The sequence below is a fragment of the Pagrus major genome, chromosome 14 (assembly GCF_040436345.1).
Source record: "Pagrus major chromosome 14, Pma_NU_1.0".
NCBI classification, from domain to species: Eukaryota; Metazoa; Chordata; class Actinopteri; order Spariformes; family Sparidae; genus Pagrus; species Pagrus major.
Genome location: NC_133228.1, coordinates 23,046,856 through 23,073,178, shown reverse-complemented (window position 1 = coordinate 23,073,178; position 26,323 = coordinate 23,046,856). Strand labels below are relative to the sequence as shown.

The 26,323-nt window shown below is 40.3% G+C and overlaps 3 protein-coding genes and 1 long non-coding RNA gene across 4 annotated transcripts in view; all 4 read left to right on the top strand.

Annotated features, from left to right (window-relative positions):
• abcc9 (ATP-binding cassette, sub-family C (CFTR/MRP), member 9) overlaps positions 1–11,435 on the top strand; it is a 45,182-nt gene extending 33,747 nt beyond the window's left edge. The window contains exons 35-40 of the mRNA XM_073480498.1: positions 580–658; positions 2,776–2,884; positions 5,586–5,689; positions 5,807–5,940; positions 6,055–6,117; positions 7,008–11,435. Of these exons, the coding sequence (XP_073336599.1) occupies positions 580–658; positions 2,776–2,884; positions 5,586–5,689; positions 5,807–5,940; positions 6,055–6,117; positions 7,008–7,145 (627 nt within the window). The 3' untranslated portion in view covers positions 7,146–11,435. The remainder of the gene's footprint in view (positions 1–579; positions 659–2,775; positions 2,885–5,585; positions 5,690–5,806; positions 5,941–6,054; positions 6,118–7,007) is intronic.
• Positions 11,436–13,172: 1,737 nt separating this feature from the next.
• On the top strand, positions 13,173–19,807 carry kcnj8 (potassium inwardly rectifying channel subfamily J member 8). The gene is made up of 6 exons (XM_073480565.1): positions 13,173–13,674; positions 15,733–15,881; positions 16,913–17,073; positions 17,202–17,341; positions 17,744–17,960; positions 18,334–19,807. The coding sequence occupies exons 1-6, from the start codon at positions 13,328–13,330 to the stop codon at positions 18,580–18,582; spliced, it is 1,263 nt and encodes a 420-aa protein (XP_073336666.1). The 5' UTR covers positions 13,173–13,327; the 3' UTR covers positions 18,583–19,807.
• Positions 19,808–20,351: 544 nt separating this feature from the next.
• echdc3 (enoyl CoA hydratase domain containing 3) lies at positions 20,352–23,986 on the top strand. Its single transcript, XM_073480567.1, has 6 exons — positions 20,352–20,532; positions 21,897–22,018; positions 22,096–22,193; positions 22,267–22,467; positions 22,676–22,854; positions 23,121–23,986. Exons 1-6 carry the CDS (start codon positions 20,396–20,398, stop codon positions 23,272–23,274), a joined length of 891 nt encoding a protein of 296 aa, XP_073336668.1. The 5' UTR covers positions 20,352–20,395; the 3' UTR covers positions 23,275–23,986.
• Positions 23,987–24,655: 669 nt separating this feature from the next.
• On the top strand, positions 24,656–26,244 carry LOC141008277 (uncharacterized). Its single transcript, XR_012180061.1, has 2 exons — positions 24,656–24,822; positions 25,700–26,244. It is a non-coding gene; the product is annotated as an uncharacterized lncRNA (long non-coding RNA).
• The last annotated feature ends 79 nt before the right edge of the window (positions 26,245–26,323 follow it).

The window sequence follows — 26,323 nt, the reverse complement described above, 5'->3', positions numbered from 1 at the left end:
AATTGAAGGCTTGAGGCTTCCTCCAAAAAGTAGTTTGAGTCTGAGATTAAATTAATTAAAGTCCTTGCTCCTGTCAAATCCACAACCATGCTCTTGGTTTCTGGTGGACTGGATTTTCCCTCATCTTAACGTGTATTTTATATCAAATTTAAAATGTAAAGTAAAGTTAAAGGCACTGCCAAATAACAGCAACTTGCTTCTGAAACAAATGCATCCATAAACATCATTGAGCAGCATTTTAAAGCATCCTAAATCATCCTGTAACTCACTCAGTAAGGCATTTAGCATTTATTTATCTCTCACTCAGGTCTTACATGTAATATTGTTGTAAATATTGTTTAAATTAATTAAAGTAGTGAGGAATGTCTAACGCTAATAAGAAGACGGTGAGTTATTGTGTAACTGTGGACTTTTCCTTTGAAGTCACAGCCAAGTGCCTCCAGAACCTGTGAGCTGACACTTAGTGACCAAACTGCGTCCACACTCGGCACGTCCCTGCCACTCTGTTATCACGCAGGTGTCTCATGTCTCACAGCTGTGTCACGCCGAAGCTCATTGGCTCTCTCCTCTTCCTGCTAGGTGGGAATCTGCGGTCGCACGGGCAGCGGGAAGTCGTCTCTGTCCTTGGCCTTTTTCAACATGGTGGATATTTTTGAAGGTGGGTCTGTCTCCTGTCACACTGTTAACAAAGAGAGAGAGAGTTCACTTTGATTTTCCATTTCTTTCATCTTTGGTTTCTATTCCTGCGGCCTCTCTCGTCTCTCTTTGTCCTGCTGCCTCTCAGTGGTTCAGTGTGTTTATGTCTCATTAAAGGGAGTGATCCTGAAGATCATCTCTTGTCTGTTTGGAGGACTTCCCCTCAGGACTGTTGCCTCGAGTACCTCTTCACCCTGAGTTCTACTTTACCTCCTCAACACAACGCAACACTGTTTCTTCTCAGCTATTTCCTCTGATCCACTCGTCAGATAAAAGATGTACTTTAGAATAAATTGGGTACTTATACCTTTTGATCGATCATAATATGATCTTTACAGACCAACTGGTGGACAAGTTCACAGTTCAACGAGTTGCAAAGGGGCTTTACCGTAATGTTTGGTAACTCTAAAGTACTCTAACGCATTACTTTTCTCAGTAGATGCATGTAGACGCAGTAACGTAACAAGTTACTTTTTAATGGCAGTAATCTTGTTACTTTCAAGTAACGTTACCAAACACTGGTTGGCGGTAGCGATGTGCAAAGAAGCAAAGCAAAGACGGGCTACCAGAAGACTGTTAGCAAACAAGTGACACACAATTTTAAGATATCGTCTGTAAAAAAGCGGTCCAGCAAACGTTGTTTCTTGTCAATGTGCTGTACCGTCGTACGTACAGGAAGGAAGATCGTTTGTGGGAAATGTGTTCTCGTATCAACAGTAACGACTGGATGGGACAGAAATATTTATAGTGTTACACTCAGACATCATAATGGATCTAACAATGCTCGTATTTTTTATTTCCAGCCCTTTTAACTTAATCACCCTCATAGTTTACAGCTCCTTTCCAAAGTGGTCATCATAAACCTTTTCAGTTTGTAAACCAAACTGTAAATCTGCTCCCTCTCAGTTCCTCCTGCTCACTGCAGCACATTACCAACGTGCCCCATTCATCTGTTCGACAGATAGTATATAAGAAATGTTTAGTCTCACCTGTACATTAAGAAACATTAGACCGAAATGTTTATCACTCCGTGGTCGACTCAAGTGTTGCATTAGCTTGTTTCAACCTGTTCTTTTTGTTCATATGATGTTTTCTCTTTGATTATCGACCTTTTAAATAATCCACATTCATTAAACGAGACAAACTAAAGTCCTCCAGAAGACGCCATCTCTAAATGTCCGTCCTGTAGTCCAGTAGTGTATATTTATGTTGAAGAAAATGTTTATTTAACCGTCCCTCCCTGTGTTTCAGCTCTTTTTAAACACTTGCGCAGGTCTTTGAGTGAGAATCCGAAGGTCTTTTTGTTCTTCGTGTGCGTTGTTTCACTTTTAAATTCCTCACAAGAGGACCTGAAGTAGACTCTTCAGTCAGAGGATTAAAATAAGGGGCACAGCCGAAGACGTGGCACATGTTCTCGCAGACATTTCCAGGCTCTGGGTCATATTTTTGTTTCAAGATGGCAGTCACGAAGTCTTAAACCTGTCTTTATTATTTACGACATTTTGAAAAGCGAGTCGTAATCGTTAAGCTCTGTTTTTAGTCTGGGTGAAGATGACGGCTCCTAAACAGATTATTGAGACAAAGATGAGATTACACAGTCACTGTTTCCATACACACACACACACACACACACACACACACACACACACACACAGCTGGGCAGACATTTCATTTAACAGTAAATTAAGAAGTGTGTCAGCAGCATTTCCTTATAAAGCAGTGAAATAAAACCAGAGCAGTGTCCCGGTGAAACCTCTCCTGACTGAACTGAACAGAACATTCTCGATTTTTACGACCCCCAAAATATCACATTGTGTTCAACAGAACAAATATATTTATGAATCAGAGAATAAGTAAAGGATTTTAAGTTTTAAGGGGAAAATTTAAGATGATAATTCAGTTTAAAAATAGCAAATAAAGGACCTGTAAGTTACATTAAAAGTACGTTTCAGAAACCTGCAGTTCCTCAAATGGCCACTCGAGGCTCCAAAAGCGAGTCAATCCCCATAGAGCCACAAGTTAAAATACCTAAATTTACAGGGGAAATAAACATGTTGACTTGTTTTTGATTATCTGCAGGGAAGATCGTCATCGATGGGATCGACATCTGTAAGCTTCCTCTGCAGACGCTCAGGTCGCGACTCTCCATCATCCTCCAGGATCCCGTGTTGTTCAGCGGATCGATAAGGTACGCGAACGCACACTCGGACAAAGATTCAGTGTATCCTGTTGAATATAAAGATTTAAGATCCTGTTTCATCCTCACTGACTTCCTGTTCAGATCATAATAAACCTTGGGGGCTCGTTTGTTGCCTTGTTTGTTCTCCAAATCATCCGTCTGAAGCTGAAGGGAGGTTTCAGCGATGACAAAATGAAGTAAAGTCTGCAGAGTTGTGCTGATGCTGTGTTTTCCACAATACTCAACTATTTTTAAACGTCACCAGCTTGGCGAGGTTGGCCGAAAGTGTTTTTTTTTTGGCAGTTTCAGGTCAAAAGTTTAAAGGATGGAATTTGAAGAGAATGTGGGCAGATATCATGAAGAGGAGGAACAGCTTGAAAGAGCTCAACTAGCTGAACTAGATACTCATTTATTCACACAGAGATCACAAAGGAACGCAGCAACGGACACCAATTTTCTTTTTACCGAACCAACAACAGTTACCCAGTGTGTGATTTTAGACAGCATGCAAAAGATGGTCGTGACAGGTAACACGACAGCGACAATCGCTTACTGTCCCTGTTATACGACGGTTGATCTCGTACTCATCGGCGAGTACAGAGCTCCTGGACCTCGTTGTCTTCCCAACGAGGCGCAGTCGTTTTCAGTTGCTGCACTACTTCTTTGCGTTAGCTGCTAACTGCTGCTAGCTGCTTTTAAATCTCCCGGCGATGGGTCGCAGTTTTACACAGACGTCGGCTTCGGCTCTGTTATTACATTTGTTGCTGGCTCAGAAGGAACAACAGTGACCCCAGTGTTTTACCACACGTAGACTTTACTCAGGTATACGGCAGGTATATTTGGCAACCAATTATAGCCTTTAACTAATAACAGGTGGAAAATCTCCCCTCGCTCTCTCTCTCCGTCTGCTGACATTCAAACATGCCCTGCAGAAAAACACAGAGAGAGAGAGATGTCCTCTGGTGTACCATCCCTCTGTTGTTGCATACAACCTTGTAAATGCACCAGGTTGTCAGTCAGTACCATGTTGGTTTTGATTGTTTAGATAAGCTACATAGTTAATGACGAGCTCCCTCCACACGTGGCTCACCTGCTGTTATGAAAACAGAATCAGGGGTAAAAATAAATCCAAAATGGTGTGAGGTGTGTTTTTGACTTTACAAAACGTACTGCTGATGGCAGAAGTCAACAGAGCAGACAGGTGAGGTAAATAAATGATTGATTTATGAGTCTCATTCTCACGTAGTCAAATACCTTTTGTACAAAACGATGAGGCGGAACAACAACGCAACATCTGCACCTCGAACCGGCTGTTTAACACGAGATATTGAGCCACAAAAATGAGTAATAACGGAAAAGAGGATGTGACTTTGGCTCTTGAAAGCAACCAAAGCTGGGTGTCACACTGATGAATTAACTATACTCATCTACATGTCGAGCTCAGTTTTCTATAAAATAAAACCTCAGAAGTGACATTTTATAACGAGTGATATCTAAACTGCGGCAGTGAAAGTGAATAAGTAAGTAGAGAGAAATGAAGTCTGAGTGTTTTTTGTCCTGGAAGACATTTTGTCACATGGTGACATGAAGTCCCAGCTGTGGGGTTAGTGGTTGGACACACAGTGGGAACTCTGTCTTGGACCTAATCTGACTTTTGTCACAGACGTCACGAACTGACGAGGTCGTTGGACGGATGAAGGACCCAGCGTTGTTTTTCTGTCTCCTTCTTCTAATCTGTAACACACACTCACAACCTCTGTGTGTTTGTGTTACTAGAAGACACAGTGACTCTGTGTTTGTTATAAAAGACAAAGAGCATGTGATATTTGTTTGGACAGATACGGCGCTCTAGATAAATGTGTGTGTGTGAGAGAGAGTGTGTGTCTTGGCGTTTCCACCGGCTCTTGTTTATGCGAACGTAAGCCTGGGGGTGAATGGTCGACAGTAACTGTTTCACACTGTTATCTTAGATGTTGCTGTTATATTCTGACACTCTGCCACACACAGATTCAATAAAAAGCGCTCAGCAGCTTTGTCATGTCGTGATTATGTGTGTTACATTAAACCTTTACAACAACAACAGCATAAAAACATGTCTGTGTGACAGAGAAATTAGCTATTTATCTATTTCTGCAATATTTTCTGAATTATCTCCCAATTTAAAATGTCAAGCTCTGCATTTTTAAAGGGGAATTCTGGTGTTTTAAAACCTGGGTCTCATATTTACATATCGTGGTATTAACAGTTTGGGATCGGTCCAGTTGAGCTCGTCGACATTTCTACAGCGGCTGCTCGGGATGTTAATGATTAATGATTAATCGATTAAGAATTTAAACGATTAAAAATGTCTCCACCAACAATCAGAGACGGGCACGGAGACATCAGAAAGTATCTTACAAACTCTGTGCTTTTGTTTTTTTGGCCTCTTCGTCTTAAATTGCTCTGCACAAACACTGAGATTGTCAAAAGTATCTGCATTTAGATACTTCTTCAATACCACATGTTTAAATTGATAAGATACGATGAAGAAATGTGTGCAAGTTGTTGGAAATGATCTTCACATGTGCATGTCCGTCACGTGCTGCACTAAATCAGTGATGAATACATTAAAGCTCTCTTATTTAACTTCGTACTTCACGTTATTGCTCAGCAGCCTCCTCATTCGGCCATTACAAACACTAAAACACAAGATGTTGCGCTCTTGTTGCAGGTTTAATCTCGATCCGGAGAGGACGTGCACTGACGACCGACTCTGGGAGGCGCTGGAGATCGCTCAGCTGAAGAACATGGTGAAAGCTCTGCCTGGAGGACTAGGTGCTCAAATAAATGTCCTCATCTCAACATAAATGAGTTTTTATTGCAACAAAAGTCAGTTTTGAAGAATCAAATACTATTTTTTGTGATACTGAATGTGCGTATTTGTACTTCCAGACGCGGTGGTGACAGAAGGTGGAGAGAACTTCAGCGTCGGTCAGCGACAGCTCTTCTGTTTGGCTCGAGCCTTCGTCAGGAAGAGCAGCATCCTCATCATGGACGAAGCCACAGCGTCTATAGACATGGCCACGGTGTGTGTCTGATATCAGATACTGTACAAATCTCCTTTGATTTAAAAATCTATTTCTTTTTTATTATTATTCCCTTTCAGATAATATCTCTAACATCTCTTTTTGTCCTCGCAGGAGAACATCTTACAGAAAGTTGTGATGACGGCGTTTGCAGACAGAACGGTCGTTACGATCGCAGTAAGTTTTCAGCTTTCTGTCGCCTGTCAGCAGGTTTCAGTCCTGCAGCTCGCTGAGCCTCCAGGTTTGATAGATGCAGATATGTGGCTCTTATCTTTGAGCCTCATGTGCATCCATCACGTTATATTTTCCTTCAGGATGCTTTGAACATCCTTTTCCTGAACCTTTGACCTTTTCACACTAACTGTGTTTCCATACTGAATCTAGAAGAGTCCTTTTCTGACTGTTTTCTCTCTGTGATGCTGTCTGTCCTCTGTTTTCTTTGTCCCTCCTTTCATTTCTTCTTCCTCCCTTTCCCATCTTCTCATCTTCTTCTTTTCCATCTTCTCTTTTATTTTATTCTGTCTCTTTCATCCCTAACTCCTCCATCTCTTCCTGTCACCTTCTTCTTTTATCTACCTTCTTTCGCCTTTTCTGTGCTCTCCACACTTTTCTTTCCCTTTCCCCTCGGTGTCTTCTATCCTTTCTGTCCTCCTCTCTGTCCCCTTCGTCCCTCCACCAGCACCGAGTGTCCTCTATCTTGGAGGCCGAGCAGGTGTTGGTCTTCTCCTCAGGGATCTTGGTGGAAAGTGACTCGGCTTCCAACCTTCTATCACAGGAGGAGAGCCTCTTCAGTGTGCTAGTGAGGACTCACAAGTAGACCCGGATCAGCACAGACCACTTTGGATCTTCTGTCTTTTCTCCTCCTTCCAATTTTTCCACCTGTTTCTGTTTTTTTGCTACTTTTCCTGGCTGAGTCTGGGTCTGCTGAAGCCTTACTGCCACTGACCGCCTGGTTGGTATCAAACCAAACTACTGCATGCTCTTTATGGAGATTTGTGAGGCCATAATTTCTTCGACGTTACCATTTATTTCCACAACCTAATCGTCATTGTTGTTTGTTTTTCCAGCACCGTGTCCACACCATCCTAACACATGATCTGGTCATCGTGATGAAGCGAGGGAACATTTTGGAGTACGACAAACCTGAGACTCTGTTGGAGCAGGAGGATGGGATGTTCGCTTCGTTCGTCAAGGCTGACATGTAGACACGAAGTCAGTCGACACGCTCCAACAGCTGACAGACTGATCAGTTTGTTGATCTTCTTCTGTTTTTACGTAGAAATCTTTTATCTTAACGAGGCCGACAGACCTCCGTGACACTGCGACACTCCAGTGAAGCCGATAACACGCCGTGTTTCTTTAACGAGAAGCTTCCAGAAACACCATCGATGACGTCAGTTGATGTTTTATAAAATTGTACTTGAATCATTCAGGCTGCCAATTAAATACTGCCTTTTGTTCGTGACATGTAGAAACACAACTTAGCATTTAAATTAGAGTCCATTTTTAGTTTATACTTCATTCAAAATGGCGCTTTTGGGAAATGAAGACCTTTAAACAACCGGGACAAAGTTAATAAATATGTTTGTGTCCCTGAACAGCTAATATATGATGCTAATGGGTAGATTTATTAGAGGATACTTGGGCTTTTTACTGCGGCTGGAAGATGGAAGACAAATTATATCTCTGACTGAGAATATTTTAACAATAAGGCTTTATTCTGTATTTTTCTTCTTATCAACATATCGAATGAAAAGACCATCTCTCAACACTTCCTGACCTCCCGACACCCGTTGGTTCCTTCTGAAGACGCAAATCTTTACAAAGACTCACAAATATCTAGTTTCATTTTTAAAAAGGTTATTTCCTTAAACAGCAGGTCGCTGTCGTTTTTATCAAATGAGCTTGAAAAATTAATAAAAGGACCTATTGAGTAGGACCGATCATGTGGGATTGAGTCAGTTTTAATAGATTTTGGACAACAATGCAGCTCTATAGCACAGAAGAAGAAGATATATCAGGCAATACACACACAACATGTTGGAAGACACATTCACAGTTGTTGTTTTTTGGTCTTTTCAGAGGATTTCCTGGCAGTAAGAAAAATATAAAACATAACCAGACAGATTTAAGTTCTGTTCTTTGGCCGAGACTGTAAACATCGTCATCATATCATTTATAGACCGATCGCAGGTCTGTTCAGAGTTTTTAACTCGCTGTATCTACGGACTGAATCATTTATACGACAGTTTATTGGATAGTTTTAGATCGAGCTGAACTTTAACTTTGATTGTCTGAACTCCAGAAGTCTTTAATTATCTTGTTAATATATTTGTTACATTTATTTTAAACGTATGCACAAACACGTATCAGTTTTATTACTCTTCAGCACGTCTATTATGCAACAGTAAGAAAAGGGAGAACTTGTATTTAATTAATTTTTTAAAGATTGAATGTTGGCTTTGGCCAGACTGTAACTGTAAATGACTTTAAATCCTTAATATTTTAGACCCTGGTGTAGAACATGCTGTTATTTTTTGTGTAAAGTTCTGCCGTAGAAGTAAAACTGATAGAACGTCAGAACGATCTGTACCTGAGGAAGAACTGAACGATGTCTTCTGGCTCCGACTTGAAGCTCTCGTTCCCAAATCACAGAAGAGGATTGTGGAGTGAATAGTTGCGGCAGTTCGTCCGCAGAAGAAGTGTGACAAAGGAAATCAACGTCAAAGCATTTGGTGTCTGCTTTGAAACACTTGTGACACCAAAAAGAAGACATCAGACCCGACAACGTCCTCGCTCTACTCGTAATGTCCACCAGGAGGTCGCCCTGTACGTCTTTTCCAAGTTTTTAAAAGCTGTTTGATGTCAGCGTGGCAAAGACTTCCTTGGGACAAGATCAGCAGACATTTGTGGGGCCAGTCGGCAGCCAACTTTGGTGTCAAAAAGGCAGAAATATACCAGAAACTAATCCAGAATGTGCTCCTTCACACAGGAAACATGTTTGACTTGTACTTCCCAAACTACGCTTCTTTTTAAAACATTTAAACTTTATTACATTTATGGAAAAAAAGCACAATCCAGGATCGGGATCTGCACGTTGCATTTGTTTGACTTTTCATTATCCAGAATAATCAATTCAAGGATAAACGTGTTGAATATGAAAAGGATTTGTACACAAATTCAGATTGGACCTGGGAAGAAAAATCTATTAAGTAAAGAAAACAATCATCTTAAAATCAAAGGCTGGATATTTTATTTCTGGTCTGCTTCCACCTCGACTCTGTTCTGTTCTGTCAGGTGTGTTTCTACGCCTACACTAGTACAAACACTGTAGGGTGTCATGGCTCAGGCTGAAGCCGGTGAACCCGCTGTCTGTCTGCAGTCATGCTTTGCTGAACTTATTATCCTCGGGGACAATAGACACCCAGCGTGAGCTCCCAGTAACTCCAGAGATGTTTAGTGATCTCTGCAACCAGAGATGTGTTGAAAAGTTTTGGGTTTTTCTTTGGGTTCATTTTTTATTTTATGTTGTGACAAAGCTGTGTGTGCTCTGGTTAGGTTTTACGCACAAAAACAACTTGTGTAGGGTTGGGAAAAGAAGTGTTTTGGCCTAAAATACCTGGTTTGGCTACAAAAAACAGGACTGGAGATGTCCCAACATCTCTTCCGGGTTTCGTTGCTACAAACCGTCCCGATGTCTCGTTGAAAATATCGTTCTGCGCCCATGTGAAAGGAAAAACTTCTCCCTACCACCAGGTGGCGGTAGTCTGTATCCGTCATTCAGAAACGGAAACCTTTAGACTCAGGACTACGGATGTACCAAACATTGTTATGATAAAATGTTTGCCGACCACTTTCGCTAATACAGCCGCTTCTAATCGAGAAAGTTGCGCTGAGACAACGCACCAAATACGTGAAATCATTCATCAATCCGCTTCTAGCCAAGCAGCCAATCAGAGTGATTTCTCCCACCTCAGCTGGCCGTGCCAACGGTGGGACACACACAGCCACATATAATCATGTTAAAATGTGTTTTCAGCTTGTTCTGCTGCCCCCAAGTGGCCAAAAAGTCCAAGTAGTTCAGCTTTAATACATCATGAGTGATGCTAGCAACAGATGCTAATGCTCACTGGTCAGATAACTCTGCAAAAGACATTCTATGTTAAAATATTTGTCATGTAATGATTCAACCAGGAGGATTTTAAATCCATTTTTAATATCAAGTCACATTATCTATGCAAACAGCTGACGGCACCTTTACTTCCGTAACTCTGATCTGAACTCGAGCTAGCCTGGTCCTGTTAGCTGTGGAGATAGTTTACAGCCCCTCAAACTGCAAATCAACAAACGTTTTATCGACATTTCACACAACAAGACGTCGTCCCGTCTCTGTGGGAGCGGTGCTATTGTCCCTTTGTATCATACTGATCGATCATAGTTAGATTTTTAAATGACTTTATACTGTACAGAATTAACGCCAAATACATTTTTTTTGAATATTGTACTCGCAGATGTTTCATCTCAAGAAGTTGCCACACTCTGTGGTTTTTCCTGTTACACAACTTATTCACTCGTCACTCCTCCATCTCCTCCATCTCCTCCATCTCCTCCATCTTCTCCTCTCGTAATGACCGAGTCATCTTTGATCCTGACTCAGCTTCCTTTTTTGTCCCGGCCTCGAGAAACGTTTCATTAATCTTTTGTGTTTAGTTGACTGCAAGTGTGTGTGTGTGTGTGTGTCTGTGTGTGTGTGTCTGGACTCGTGTCCTGCAAACTGCTGCCTTGTAAATTTTTTGCTCTGCACCCCAAACTATCTTTGTCTCAGAGACAGAAGATGGAATGACAAAGTGAGTTTTCTTACACCGTGTGATGTGGAAGCCCAGAACGGCCAAACTTGGAGTTTCACATTTATGATTTTTTTTATTATTATTATTTTGTAATGCATTTTATTTTATGTTTTTGCCATCGTCTTGTTTTTTTTTCTTCTTTATTGCCTGACAAATTACAAATAAAACCCGAGAAATTTACAATTAGGACAATTAATCACAACACAAATGAGTCCGAACATTTCTCACTATTCACTTCCAAACTTTTTCTCTTCTCTTTTTCTTTTGTTTTGTTTTTCTTTTGTCTCCTCTTTTATTGTATCATTAAAAAGTACGGAAGCCCTGAGAGGTCATCTTACAAAAAATAAAACAGCTCCATTATCTCAAGATAAGATAAGAGAAGTTATTCGTTGTTACAACAAAACAAAAGGTTGTTTTCTGTTTTTTCTTACAACTTCATCAAAGATCAGAAGTGCCATGCCACAGAAAAATATAGAAATATAGAAAACTTAGAAACTTATATCTCTTGTCTTTAAATATTTCTTTCGCATTGTTTTTCTTTTTTTCTTCTTGGGTCTTTGGTTCTTATCCACGTACTTAGAGATATACAGAAGAATGGAAGTATGGTATAAATGATTATTGTGGCTTAAATAAAAAGTAAAAATTAAATCGTGGCCGTTCTCAGCTTCCGTAGATCAGGACACAGGAAAGATGGATTCCTCTGATTTGATGCCGTCAGACAGGATTTTTTTGATCTTAAAGTTTTCATCAACTCTGTTTTAACTTCTTTCCCATCGTCAGTTTTGGGGAACAAACAAACATAAAGAGACTTTTCACCTTTCGCAGGTGAAACTGTGGGTTCATTTACGGTCGACGCTGACCTGCAGTGTTTTTGCATGAACAGTCACACAGAGTTGAACTTCACGCTTCATCTATGCAGACGCTTTTCTTTGTATTCGACTGTTAAAGAATGAAACCAGAAAGCATTTTTACGAGAAGAGGTTTGTGACTTTTGTACATTCTGTATATCCAAGAATTTGTAAGCGTATATAGAAAAGTATTATTATGTGTGTGCCTCATGTTTTTTACACTTGGACTGATAATAAAATGGCTTTGAGTGAAAGAAGTGAATCTTTTCTTCGTCTCAACACTTCGGCTGATGGATAATATGTTGCTAAATGGCGCCGCCTGGTGACCGAGTCTTATATTTCTATAGATTCTATAGAAGACTTAAATACATTAAAACATTATAATGACTTGTGACAGTAAAACACACTCCAGTTTACATCAGGGATTATGGCAAAACAAATATAAAGCTAATTTTTGAGAGTATTTAATGAACATTACATCTTAAACAAACAAGTTTAATTGTGTTTAACTTTTAAAGATGTGGTTTATTTAGTTTTGTGACACAAAAAGAGTAGAAGTTGTCTTTTTTTTTCTTTTTAACCTAACAATTACAATTATTGAGATGCCAAACAAACATCCTGGCACAAATACAAGTCAAATTTAGGGTTTTATTTGACCTGTATGTTACATTTAATAACAACTAACATTTTATTTTATATGTATAAGTGTATAAAATGCTTATTTATTTGTTTAAATCCATTATTAGTGGAGTGGACTAATATTTAGCTTATTTTTCTAATACTTCTACTGCTTATCTTGGCTATTATATCAATTATTAATGCTCCTTTCTGCCTTAACTGCACAGTTTTTCCTTAAAAATGTTCTGAAAACACACAAAAAAGTACAAAAAATGACTAAAAATTAAACTTATAGTCTTTCCTGTTGGGCTTGAGTGCAGCTGCAAACTATGAAAAGCAGAAATTTAAGCTTTAATGAATTCATTTATATTTTATCATCCATAAAAGGCTGCTGTAGGTCCATTTTGTTCAGTGTGGGGACCCTTAATCAATTCTCCAACCTAAATGTCAGCTTAAAAAAAGCATAAATATGTCAACTGAGGAGCCATAAGAGAGACTAAATGTGACCAAATGATTGTAACAGACACCTGTGAGCTCTCTGAGTTTACACTAGAAACCAGGATCCTTTAAGTTTTACTCATTAAAATTCACTTGAAGTTTAAAAAAGTAACTTTAATGTGAAAATGCGCATAAATCAGTCGATTAAAATGCAAATAAAGTGAATTTGATGACCTCACGTTAATAATTAAGGGGTTAAAGAGATTATGTAAAAGTGCAGTGGCTGAGAGAAGAACAAGAAGACTTTTAATAGAAGTTCTGATTCGGTTGATTTGATTTGAAACGTGTTTTCCGACGGCCCCTGCTCAGTCCGTGAAGGCAGCAGCAGCGTCCTGGTCTGAGCCGGTCTGGACTCTGGAAGCTGGACTACGTCAACAGGAGAGAGGAGACCGTCCCAGCCCTCAGAGGAGCTGAGCAGAGGCGGCGCGCTCCCAAACATCCCCAAACAGAAGGAGACGAGCCTGTGCGTCTTCGCTTCCTGCAGGTGGACATGTTGGATCCGTGCGTAATTACGCACTGAAGACGGATTAAAGCAGTTGATTTTTTTCCTCGACCTTTTAGGAGGAGAAGCAGAAGATGTTGGCGAGAAAAAGCATCATCCCGGAGGAGTTCGGGCTGCCGGGGCTCGCCTCCCGCATGCCCCGCAAGCCGGTGTTCAGGGACCGCGTGAACAAAGCGCGCTTCATCGCCAAAAACGGCTCGTGCAACCTGGCGCACAAGAACATCCGCGAGCAGGGCCGATTCCTGCAGGACGTGTTCACCACGCTGGTCGACCTGAAATGGCGCTTCACGCTGGTCATCTTCACCACCACGTTTGTCAGCAGCTGGCTGCTGTTCGCCATGAGCTGGTGGCTGGTGGCGTTTGCGCACGGAGACCTGGACCCGGAGCGGCAGAACGGGACCCACTGCGTCACCGAGGTCAAGTAAGAAAGACTCAGACAACTTTAATCTTCATAAAGGTAGAATTTAGATTGTGAGCGTGTGTTTGATGAGACTTTAAACTTGTTTATTTTGCGACAAAAATATTTCCATCCATCCTGAACTCCCACCCTCCTCCTCCTCCTCCTCCTCCTCTTCTTCTTCTCTTCCTCCATTTTTAAACTCCACAGAGGAAGAGGAGGAGAGGGAGAGACAGATATTAATTATGACAGGAAGTCAGGGAACTCTTGCTCTCATAACTTCAGGGGGAATAAAGAAAAGTTTGCAGGAGGAGGAGGAGGGAGAGTTTGGCACCTCCTCTCTTCCCTCAGTCCTTCTTCCTTTATCTCTCCTTTCCATTTACTCAGACACTGTGCGAGTAGTACTTGTAGTGTTTTCATTTCCTGCTTGTTTTTAATTCTACTTCACTGCATTTACTTAACTATTAGAGTTCAGATTAAAGGATAAGTTCAACCAAAAAATGTAAATCCAGTCATCATCTCCTCACCTCCATGCACCTAAAAAACATCTTCTCAAGTCATTTTCGGACCTCGAGGGCTTCCAGAGACGCCGGACGAGCAAAATCAATCTTCTGTTGTTTTATTTATCTTTTAAAACAAGTCCCCAGCTGCCAGGGTCGGCCGATTTAAACATTTTCAAACCGGTTTGATTTTGAGGCCTAAGACCAGACTGGACCGGTAATACCAGATTTCACCACCAGATGTCACACGAGACTCAGACGAACCATGAATGAGAGCGTAGCAGCTCTACAGTCCATCAGGACAACTGTGACTCGTCGTGTTTTCATTTCTCTCAACTTAACTTGTCTTCTTCTGAAGTTTAACATCAAAATCATTAACAAAATAAGACTTAAGGTGAGTGAAACTGGAGGACAGATGACAGAGTCGATCAGTCAGTCAGCACAAAATCGAACCGGTTGAAGCTTCAGTTGTTTAGCAGAATGCTGCAACGCTGTTTTGCTGTGAAGCTTCAGAAATGTTTTGTGGACTACTTTCCATCATTTCATTCCATTTATTTGGGTGAAGATTTAACATCAAAGCTTCTTTAGTTTGTGTATGAGGTTTTGACGATATTCAAAATTTGATCTCACATTTGTTTCCGCCTACTGTGACAGACGATATTATCGTCACTCAAACTGCGCTGGATGAAAGACTCTGATGTGAGACACAAACACATGTAGCCTCGTTCAAATCCTTTGTCTCGCCATTTTCTCCCGATGCAAACCTGGAATGTTGCAAAATTGGTGAGCTGGGGTTTCTAGAAACGTAAGTCCTTAATGTCTGTATGTTAAAGCGCTGTGTGCACACCGCTACAACCTGCAGTAGCCTCCCAAATATCGAAATAAAATAAGAAACAGCTGTTCGATATGCAAATAATGTGAAAGATGGCTGCAAATATCACGATATTCGATAATATATAATACCGACCCTCAGGTTGGGAGCCACTGGGCATATAAACGTATATAAAGTAACTCAACTTCCTGCAGCTGCAACAGTGAACTGCTGCTCTAACATCCATGCACCAGTATAAATAATTGATTATTTAGTCAGAGGGGACAATTTTCTGCAGAATGAAAACATTCAGCTCGTGATGTTTTTATTTTATACCCAAGTCAAGGATCTGATCAGTGCTGCTTCACCCCTCCCATCACTTCCATTCAAATCCTTGAATATCACACATAATGAGTGGAGATATGAAGAAATAAAATACATCCTTGAACGCGTCTTAAGCAACGTCAAGCAGCTGCCGAGCTGTGAAATGATTTGTGTTTCCATTTTGCTGCTTTGTGAATGTTTCGTCCTCTCATAACCGACCAGATAGAAACAAAATGTTGCCTTAAATGGGAGCGAGCGTCCTTGAGAGAAAAGGTCAGAGTGCTTTAAGATGAATTCACTAAACGACAGAAACATTTAAAACTGCTGTTCCCATCACATCTGCCAGAATCTCAAAGTTGGCCCTGAAACACTGAGACTGTTTGACTGAATGAAACTGAAACTTCCTGCTGCTTTACAACAGAACTTTTTCTGAATCCGTCTCTTCAGGTCGTTCACGTCGGCCTTCCTGTTCTCCATCGAGGTTCAGGTGACCATCGGCTTCGGGGGGCGGATGATAACAGAACAGTGTCCGACGGCCATCACCCTCCTCATCATGCAGAACATCGTGGGACTCATCGTCAACGCCGTCATGCTGGGTGAGACTCAGACGCTGTTTACAGGATGACGAAGGTCAGACTGAAGACACCTGCAGCAAAAATACAAAAGTATAAGCATCAAGATATACGTAAAGTAAGAGAAATCAAAGTTCTCATGATGCAGAATGAACTCGAACACTTTTGTTTTTGCTCCAGTTTTTCCAGAGTTAAAGTAAAAGATTTTAGACATATTATTTTGCGTGAGCGCTCCTCCTCCACCAAGATGATCCATCGACATGACAGGATGTTGATTAAACAGTATGATTAGTTCACAGGTGAGAGCCTCGGACCGGTCCGCCATCTCGCACGCCGTCCCAAACTCTTATTTCTGCTCCGAGGAGTAAGAAGTGAGGATACATGTGAGCAGCGTATCAGTTATTAATCAGACGCTGAAGCTGATACATCGAAACATCACTGGAGCTTCACGCCCGTGTGAAGACAGATTAAATCCAAGAGTACTGCTCCCAAGTTTTATCGATATTATGATTTTTCTGATTGACGATCTAGTTAAAAATCTCTGTGAACTGTCGGTCAGACCACACACAACTTTCTTCATCCATCAGAAACATTTTTCTTTTCGTGATCTGTTATTTCCCTCATCAACTTTCATGATGGACACAACGAAAGTCAGATTGTTTTCAGAAAGAAGTCCTGGGCGTTGGGTTTCATATCATATATACAGTATTTCATTGTCCCTGAAACATTTAGTCTCGGGATGCACGATATGGATTTTTATCAGCCGATACGATAAGTACGATAATTACCTGACTCTCATGGCCGATACGATAAAATAACCGATGATAGAAACCAACATTTTTTTGCTTTTTCACGCACAGCTGAGTGTCAGAAAGGCTCAGATGTTGTGAGCAAAGATGGTTTATTTGATGTTCCAGCTCAGACTTTTTCCCTCGTGTTGTTTTTCTAAAAAAAACGGCCACACCAGTGACAAAAACTCACAAAAACACAAAACAAACATGAATCCACATGTGATCAGGTCACATTTGTGATATTCTGCCTCTTTCCGTCCTCAGGTTGTATCTTCATGAAGACGGCTCAGTCGAACCGGCGAGCAGAGACGCTGATCTTCAGCCGTCACGCTGTGATCGCCGTCAGAAACAACCGACTGTGTTTTATGATTCGTATCGGAGATCTGAGGAAGAGTATGATCATAGGAGCCACCGTCAGGTTACAGGCGAGTGTCCACTTTATTAACCTCTGAGCTGAAGGTTCACAGAACAAGAAAACAAGCAAATCTCCACAATCTCCCACACTAAGATTTAAAGGACCTCATGATTAATCAGGACAATAATTCCCCTGCAGGTGGTGAGGAAGACGACCACACCGGAGGGCGAGGTGATCCCCATCCATCAGATCGACGTCCAGACGGAGAGCGCCGTGGCGAGCAACAGCCTGTTCCTCCTCGCGCCGCTCATCATCTGCCACATCATCGACAAGAACAGGTAGAGAGACGAAGGACGTGCAGTCGTTACAGGTTCTCTCTGATTAAGTAGAATAACATGTTTATACCATAAAGAGAACTATATTCACTTTTTCAGATTCTTCTTTTGCACTTTTCTTTTAAAATCCTCAAACATTTTGTTTCTTCTGGCCTCTGAGAAGTTTTCAAACGACGCTGTAAAGAAGGAAGCTTCCTCTTTGGTTGAATCTCTCTGAACACTGGATTTCATGTGTGTGACTCACTACCTCCATCTGCTGGACAAACACAAACTAAGTCTTAAACTTGACTCAGTTTGACCTCCTTGACTCCTTTCCTTTACTTTTAATTCAATTCACAATGTGGCACAAGGTAGACGAGAGAAGTTTACAAATGCCGTCCGTGACTGAGTTGTTTGTGCCGTCAGCCCGCTGTACGACCTGTCGGCGATGGAGCTGCAGTGCAGCGACCTGGAGGTGATCGTCATCCTGGAGGGAGTCGTGGAGACGACGGGGATCACCACGCAGGCCCGCACCTCCTACGTCTCCGAGGAGATCCAGTGGGGTCACCGCTTCGTTCCCATAGTAACAGAGGAGGAGGGCGTGTACTCCGTGGATTACTCCAAGTTCGGTAACACAGTCAAGGTAACAGCCCGACAAACTGATCGCTCAGGACACGACTGATGCTTTTATTTTGTTAAATACTTTTTATACTTTCTTTGGATTCTAACAATATCACAATAATTATTATTTTTTTTAATTTAAGATGGCTGACAAAAACATTGCACCTGCTATGGGTGTAAAATATAATACTTAGGCTAATATGTATACCCACTTAAAATCTGGATGTTAGCATTGTTGTTCTGAGCATGTTAGCATGCTTACATTAGCATTTAGCTCTAAGCAGCGCCATGCCTGAATAGCTAAGCAGTCACGTTGACTACAGAGACCTCCTGCCGACATGTTTGTCACAGAAAGAATCACTACATCTCTAAATGTTCTGTTGTCGGTCCTGAAGGTAGCGACGCCGCGCTGCAGCGCCAGAGAACTGGACGAGAAGCCGTCCATCTTAATCCAGACTCTCCAGAAGAGCGAGCTGTCGCACCAGAACTCGCTGAGGAAGCGGAACTCCATGCGACGCAACAACTCCATGCGTAAAGGCGGAAGCAGCGGGAACCTGCGCAGGAACAACTCGGCGCTCGCCATGCCCAAAGTCCAGTTCTTCACCCCGAGCGAGGGAGGCCAGAGCCTGAACGCCGTCACCTGACATGAGGCCTGCCTCCTGCTGGCCGGCCTGCTCCTCCTGGTGGGAAGGAGGATTGTGGGTGTCGGTGTTTCTCCTGCTCTGATGGGACTCGTGCTTTTTCTGTTTCCTGCCTTATCTCGGCTCGTCTCCCAACACTTTTACTGTTAATGTTACACCATGTTTGCATTCATGGAGTAATGTAGATATTATTTTAATTAGCTGTTCAAATTGTTGACATCATCACTCATTCAGAAAACATTTCTCAGCACTTAAAGACCACGTGGCGGCCATTTTCCTCTTATGTCAGACTCAGGCTCAGATACTGATGTTATGTTGCTGTCTTCCAGGATTTAAACCATATAAAATTGTGAATATGACAAATTGTTATCATTTCTCCGCTTCCTGATTGATCAGCAACTGAAAGATGATGGATAGTGACAAACTAAAAGGGACATTAGGCTGTAAAACAACATTTAATAACCCATTAGCTAATGTTAGCACCCTTGTGTTAGTGCCTTAATACGAATATCTTCCGCTAGAAAGGCCGTATTGGTGTGATATTTGGTGTGTTGGCGTGGCACAAGAATCATCACAAGTCCTGCAAATTTGAAGTCTCTAGGTCTTTTTGTTTTGGAGTTATGAAATGGAGTTTCACCCTTGTTTTCTTGCCTTAATCTAACCCTGTAACTTTGTTTTTTGTAGCTTGCTATGCAAATTAAAAAAATCATTATAGCCCATTTAAATGTGTAACACTTTCAAACGGTACTGTTAGCCAGGAAGTTGTTTAATGTTAGCATTAGCTGTTGTCTAGCTAATGGGTTACCAAATATGTTGCTTTTCTTTGAAATACGGCCCAATTTCGCTCTGGATTTTCACTATCTATCGTCTTTTCAGTTCAATCAGGATGCGACTTGCAACCTGGAACACAGCAGTAAGACATTTTAGCTTCTCGCACTGAGCGTGACATCAGAGGAAAATGGCGGCGGCGTGAACATGGTCTCTAGAACCACCACAAACCAAAAGACAAACATTTCTTCATGTTTTTTTTCTTTTTCAGTTGTTCAGTGTTTTTCTGTTCATTATCATTAAAGCAATAATTACAAACATTGAGTCTTTATTTAAAGTCACAGTTTAACTACCAGTAGTGGTAACTGGTGGCAACCAATCACTGTACTGTACATGTGTGTTTTTCACTTTATTTTGTCGTTTGTGTTGTGTGAGAATAAATGCACTCACTTCGTCTGAACGTGGTGTCCATACCTGATCTGCTCAAACGATCCAAGGGAGGAAGTTTGTTCCTTTAGTAGATAATTCAACCAAACAAGTGTCTTGTTACAAATCTAGAAAATGTGTGAAGTTCAGCAGATTTGCACAAAATTATAATGCTGCTATAATGTTTAGTGTAAAAGACATACTGGTGTGTTTACATGAAGCACAGAAGAAAAGAAAACCCTCAAGAATATTTTCACATTTTATTTACTGATTTATTTTGTTATTTAGTTTGTAGAATTTAATTTTAAGTATTATTTATTTGGGAAAAATGATTTTAATTTAAATGTATCCATTTAATTACTTTGTAATAATTAAACAAAAAAATAAAATTAAAAAAATATAAAAAATTCTGATTTTATAAGAAATATTTTAAGTAAATAGTAGTATAATATATGTAAGTATACAAGTGTATTTTTAATTTGTACATTTAATTATTTTTACAAACTCATTTCTGAACGCTTGGCTCCTTTTGGGTTTTGATTGGCTCTTGGTCTGTCCTACGTGTCGATGACGTCGCCGCACCCGGAAGTGTGAGCGGGAAGGTGAAGCTAGGAGGAGAAACATGGCTCGTAGTTTTCTGTGCAGAGCTGTCGGTGTGTTTCAGCTCAGCAGGACTTCAACTCTGCTGACAGGGAGTCGTTTCTACTCTCAGACTGAAGCGGAGCCGCTGACAGTGAGGCAGCAAAACAACGGAATCAGGTGCAGTAAGCAAATGTGTCCGTGAGTCCGTCCTCCTGGAACTGTACTTCACAGCACAGGTGCTCCCAGGTAGAAACTGTGCATTTATGGAGAGATTACAGACTTTAACAACGACGTCACGTTACAGTGGTACATATTGTACTTCATTGTACAGGCCAAAGTCTTGAGGTAAATTCGGCATACGTATTGTTCATGTGTAAAATATGTTTTTGTGATAAAATGTCAATGTTTGGATCGTATTGTTCCCTACGTCACCGTACAGTTAAGTAAACATTTTCTCTTAAGGACAGCATGAAAGGCTACGGAGTCCGGGAAGTATCATTAAGCAAAACATATTTCATAATCCGGTTTTTTGCACATAGTTAATGCAATAGTGGGAAGTAATTAAGATGTTTACGTAGATATATTAACTTACTTTTAAATGATTTTACTCTGTACTCAACTATATGTCCTGTGTCATGTGCTACTGTTGCACTTTTTAGGCCTTAGAAGATGCAGATTAACTTAATTACAACAAAAAAATATTATTAGTTATCTGGAAATCTAGAAATATATAAACTAAACAAAAAAATAGCACCATCTTGGCCAGTTGTTGTGCCTACCTTCCTTTTGGGTACTTTTATAATTGATTTATTTTGCTGATAATAGTCAGTAAATGAGTATTTTTATTTTGTGGTATTACAACTTTTCCTCTTACTTCAATCACTGAATGTATGAGATTATTTGGTGAATGTAAAATCTTTTTATGCGAAGTATGTTATATCTGGTAAGAACAGTTACCTTGATCTAAGAGATTAAAAAGCACAATATTTCCAAAGTCGAGTCAAGTTTAAAATAAAAATAATCAGGTAAAGCAGCAGCAACATTGCAATGCAGTACTCAATCTGTATATGCCTAGTTAAAGAAAGTACTCTGTCCATTAATAAGAGCTCTTAAGTCTTATTGTTCTTGGTGTATGTAAACAACTAAAGGAAAGTACTAGAATAAAATTGCTACATTTTTAAATGGAGTTTGGTTGAAATGAATCAAGGAAATGCAACATGATCTCTCTGGTAAAACAGGTTGTACTAGTTAGATTGAAGTTTTGTTAAACATTTTGACTGTGTACTACAGTGTGTGTAGTATTCATATAGTATACTGAGTTTAAAGTGACTATACTGCAGATCATTCTTATTCTTTTAATCTCCTGCGTTTGTTGTGCACAATTTCATAAAGATGTTACAGAATCGCTGTCACAACAAAGTTTGCTGCCTTTCTGGCTGCATAGAAGAGGATAAACCACTAATATTGTGAAGTGAAACAGAGGCTCAGATGAACAAATCACCACCGTTAAATGCTAATTCAGCTTATTTTTATTCTTCCAGGAGAATAATATTAAACAACCCCAAGAAGAGGAATGCTCTGTCGTTGTCGATGCTCGAGTCCCTCAGAGAAAACATCCTCACTGATGTCGACAGTGATGATCTCAGAGTTATTATCATATCAGGTAGTTATTGATTCTGAGTGTCTGTGTCAAAGAGAGAAAATGCTGGTTTAACCTTCTAATATGTGTGTGTGTGTCAGCCAAAGGTCCAGTGTTTTCCTCCGGACACGACCTGAAGGAGCTGACGTCGACTCAGGGCAGAGAGTATCACACAAAGGTGTTTCACACCTGCTCAGAGGTGAGTTTCTTCGTCTTTTTCAAATCAAAGGAGCTTTATTCTTACAAATAACTCACCCTCTCTTGTATTTCAGGTGATGACTCTGATACAAGACATACCTGTTCCGGTCATCGCCATGGTGAATGGTGTTGCCACAGCGGCCGGCTGCCAGCTCGTTGCCAGCTGCGACGTCGCCGTGGCCACGGAGAAGTCCACCTTCGCCACTCCGGGCGTCAACGTGGGTCTGTTCTGCTCGACGCCGGCGGTGGCCATCGGCCGAGCCGTGCCGAGGAAGGTAAGAGCTGAACACATGGAGGACTTCAGGAGAAAGACACACTCGTCTACTTCAGGTGTGTTTTTAACTGATGTTTAATTTATTTATATTTATGAATTAATATGATAAAGGGGACTACTATCAGTCCATATATAGTCAGATTACTTGGCAACTGCCCACGAAAATCCAGTATCGAGCCCTAACTGATGCTCTGCCTCCTTTTTACCAGGTTGCCATGGAGATGCTGTTCACAGGAACTCCCATCTCCTCCCATGATGCTTTGCTGCACGGTCTGGTCAGTAAGGTAGTGCCAGAAGAGCGACTGGAGGAGGAGACGTTAGCCATCGCCCAGCGGGTGTGTCAGGCCAGTCGACCTGTCGTAGCCCTCGGCAAGGCCACTTTTCAGAGGTACAGACAGACTTTTCACCTCTTTCTTGTGGTTATAAGTGTTTTTTAAAGTCCAGGGATGCTTGAGAAAGAATGTTTTGGGGTAAATGTTTTAGGTGTTACCACTGATCAACAAAATTATTTCAATATGGGGCACTGATGGATAAAACTAAACAACTTTAATAGTAATTAAGGTTCATTGTGTGAAAACATTTAAAACATTGTGATGAACACATGTACATTTCCCTTCACATGTTGTATTTTTCTCGCCTTTGTGTCCTCCAAAGACAAATGGCTCAAGGTCGAGATGCAGCCTACGCCACCGCCTCCAAGGTGATGGTTGACAACTTGGCTCTGAGAGACGGACAGGAGGGGATCCGGGCCTTCATAGAGAAACGCAAACCAGTGTGGAGCCATGAAGCAGAAAAAGCTCATGACTGATGGACTGTTGGAGACTCACATGGTTTTCAGTCACTGGTGTGGAATAATTAGCACCAGTCCCAAGCTTATGTATGAGCTGTTCTACTAGTAAATGGTAGATATGTAATTTTCAAGTCGATAACGATTGAAGTTTGAATGGTTGATTTCGTCTTCCTTGAGGATTTCCTCCATTTTGCTGAACCATTTTGTGCCTTAAAAGCTGCAATGTGGAGATAGTTGCCACCCAGGACTCAAGATGTTTAATGACATAACAGAGTCATAAAGCTAGTGGAGAATCAATGCTGCTCACTGTATTTGTGTGATGTTAAATGCTGTTAAATAATGTTAATATGGTTTGAATCAGTAGGACTTTCGGAAGTAAAAGTCTACATTGTTTGTTGCATAGACTGTGTTGGTGATGGAAAGTTTAAGCTCTTCCATGGTGAGGAGGAACATGAAAATCTCCTGGATAAATCATCAGCACCAAAGATACCAGAAAACATCTGGTTCTTTAAAAAGGTGGTATTTGTTAGAAAAGCTGATTTTGGAGTCTCATTCCCAATTAGTCAAAAAGTGACGCTTTGGGATTGTAGGACGGGTCAGCTGCCATCTCAAAGAGTCCGTTTTTGATGAGTTGGGAATGAGACTCAAAAATACACTTTTCTCACAAATAGCACCTTTAATATGATGTCAAAGGTACAGGTTTGTGTAATAAAAAAGTACGTACAAAAGATGTTAACAGTTGTATTTATTACAGATTATTCATTCCCGTATTTGCGCCAACAAATCATTTCAAATTTGTTAAAGGAGACCTATTGTGCATGTTAAAGATCTTGAAAGTGATGAAGGTCCGCACCAACAGAAGCTCCTCTCTCCCACAGAAAACACTGCTCCTGAAACGCCTCGTCAGTTGCCCTGCCTTTAATTCGGTAGTTTGTGACATCACACAATGTCACCATGTCACACATTTGCATAATTTAAGCAAAGCGGCTAGTTTGGCTAGTTTAGTACAGCTAATCTGTTGTGACCAATGAGTGGAGACTCAGTATTCGGGAGGGGGGACCTTAAACGGTAGATATCATTGGTAGATCAACTCCATGTTGCTGCGCTGGACAGTATGAGACAACTGTTTTTTATGAGCATTAAAGCATGTAAACCTATTCTTGTAGTAACCCAAAATAAAAGTAAGAACTTAAAAATGAGCGTAATACGTCTCCTTTAAACAGCTTCTTGGTTCTTCTACGTCAAACTGGTGGGAAAAAAAAAACATTGTCTGAGAAGTTTAGTTCAATTTGAATTTAATTAAAATGATGCCATAACAAAGCAGTATCATTAAATGTATCATTATATTGATAACCTCAGAACATTGAGGATATAAAAAAGTGTAATGGGAATTTCTTCAGTTGAGATTTTTCATGGTTGCCCATTAATTTTAAACTAATAATAACTTTAATAAGTACAAGAAATGGAAACTGAATTCAAAATAAAGTATTTAACTGTAAGGTTAATTAATCTGTATTATTGTTTTGTTCTATTGTTTGAAATGTGCGTGTTTAATAACGCGCTTAGGTTTTTTTTTTTTTTTTTTCTCTTTATTTAAGTATTCAATTTATACAAAGTGTCAAACACTAACACATAACACAACACATGAGAGCTGTTTCACATTCAAAAGGTCAATAAATAGAATAAATAAATACAGCAAGGATGTCATATAAAATAAAATTTAAACAAATAAAATAAATAAATAAATACTATATTGTCATGTCAACACATATATGTATGTACTAATCTCTTATCATAAATTTCATTAAATGCCAGGGAGTACGTCAAATATCTTTTCATAGTTGTCTAAAAATGTTGTATTCTTTTTATTTTTAACTAAGGCTAGGGATTTATAAAGTGAATTGAATTCAATTAAAAAATGAGGAAAGGTTGGTTTGGAGGCTGAAAATTTTTGCTTATGAATAAAATATTTACCAAATAAAATGAAAAAATTAACTAAATACTGAAGACACTTGTTCTTCTCATGTTCATAATAACATATAACATCTTTAAGGGAAAAGCAGTATGACATGTTAACATTGGGGAAGATATAAGAACACAAGTCCGACCAAAATTGCATTGTGACATTACATTCAAAAAACAGATGGTTTAAAGTTTCATCAGTATGCCCACAAAAAACACAGGAGCTGTCCACATCCACGAATTTTGAAATGAAGGAGTTAACAGGATATATTTTGTGAAGAATTTTGAAATGAGTTTCTTTTACTTTGTTATGAATACAGTATTTGTGAGGTAAAAGCCATGCTTTTTCCCAGTCTATGTCCTCTAAATGAGAGCACCAATAAAATTTTCCTCGTGGAGAAAACCTCTTTTTATCTTGAAAAACTCTCCTTATATGTTTATTGTTACATTTCTTGTCTTGTATGTTGAATAACGCGCTTAGGTTTTTCTTGTTTATGTTAGGCGGAGCTGCGTCACATCCGGCCGCCATCTTGGTTTCGCGGAAACAAGCTAAAAGTGATTTCCGGTCAGAAAGTTAACTTTTTAAAAAAAACAGACAGGAAAGAGAAAGAGGGTAAAAGAAATACAAACAACGGTGAGTGTTGTTTTTTTGGCTCTATGGGTTTATTAAAGGATCGCCAGTTATTTAGATTTCAGAAAAAAACGAGTAGGGAGCGCGCGGACAACCGTTTGTCACGTTATAGTGTTAGCTAGCTAAGTTAGCCGTTAGCCCAAACCGCTCCACGCAAGTTTTCCTGTCTTTTCGCCGGTGAAGTGCCGAAAAACGACCGCCCCCGACGGGACCGCGCATCAGTTCAGAGGAAGTGGGATAAAAAAAGTAACCTGATGTTTCCATAATGTAGGCTAGTTGTCAACAATTGATGAGGGTAGATGCTTTACCTTGCCACTTTTGTTGTTGTTGTTGTTGTTGTTGTTGTTGCAATGTGATTTACACCGCTTTGATCTATAAATAAAGTCATAATTCAATATCCCTGTTTCAGTGATTTTATAAAGAGGATTAGGAAATCAATGCAGAAAAGAATGCAGGAGTGTTTCCACGTCACAT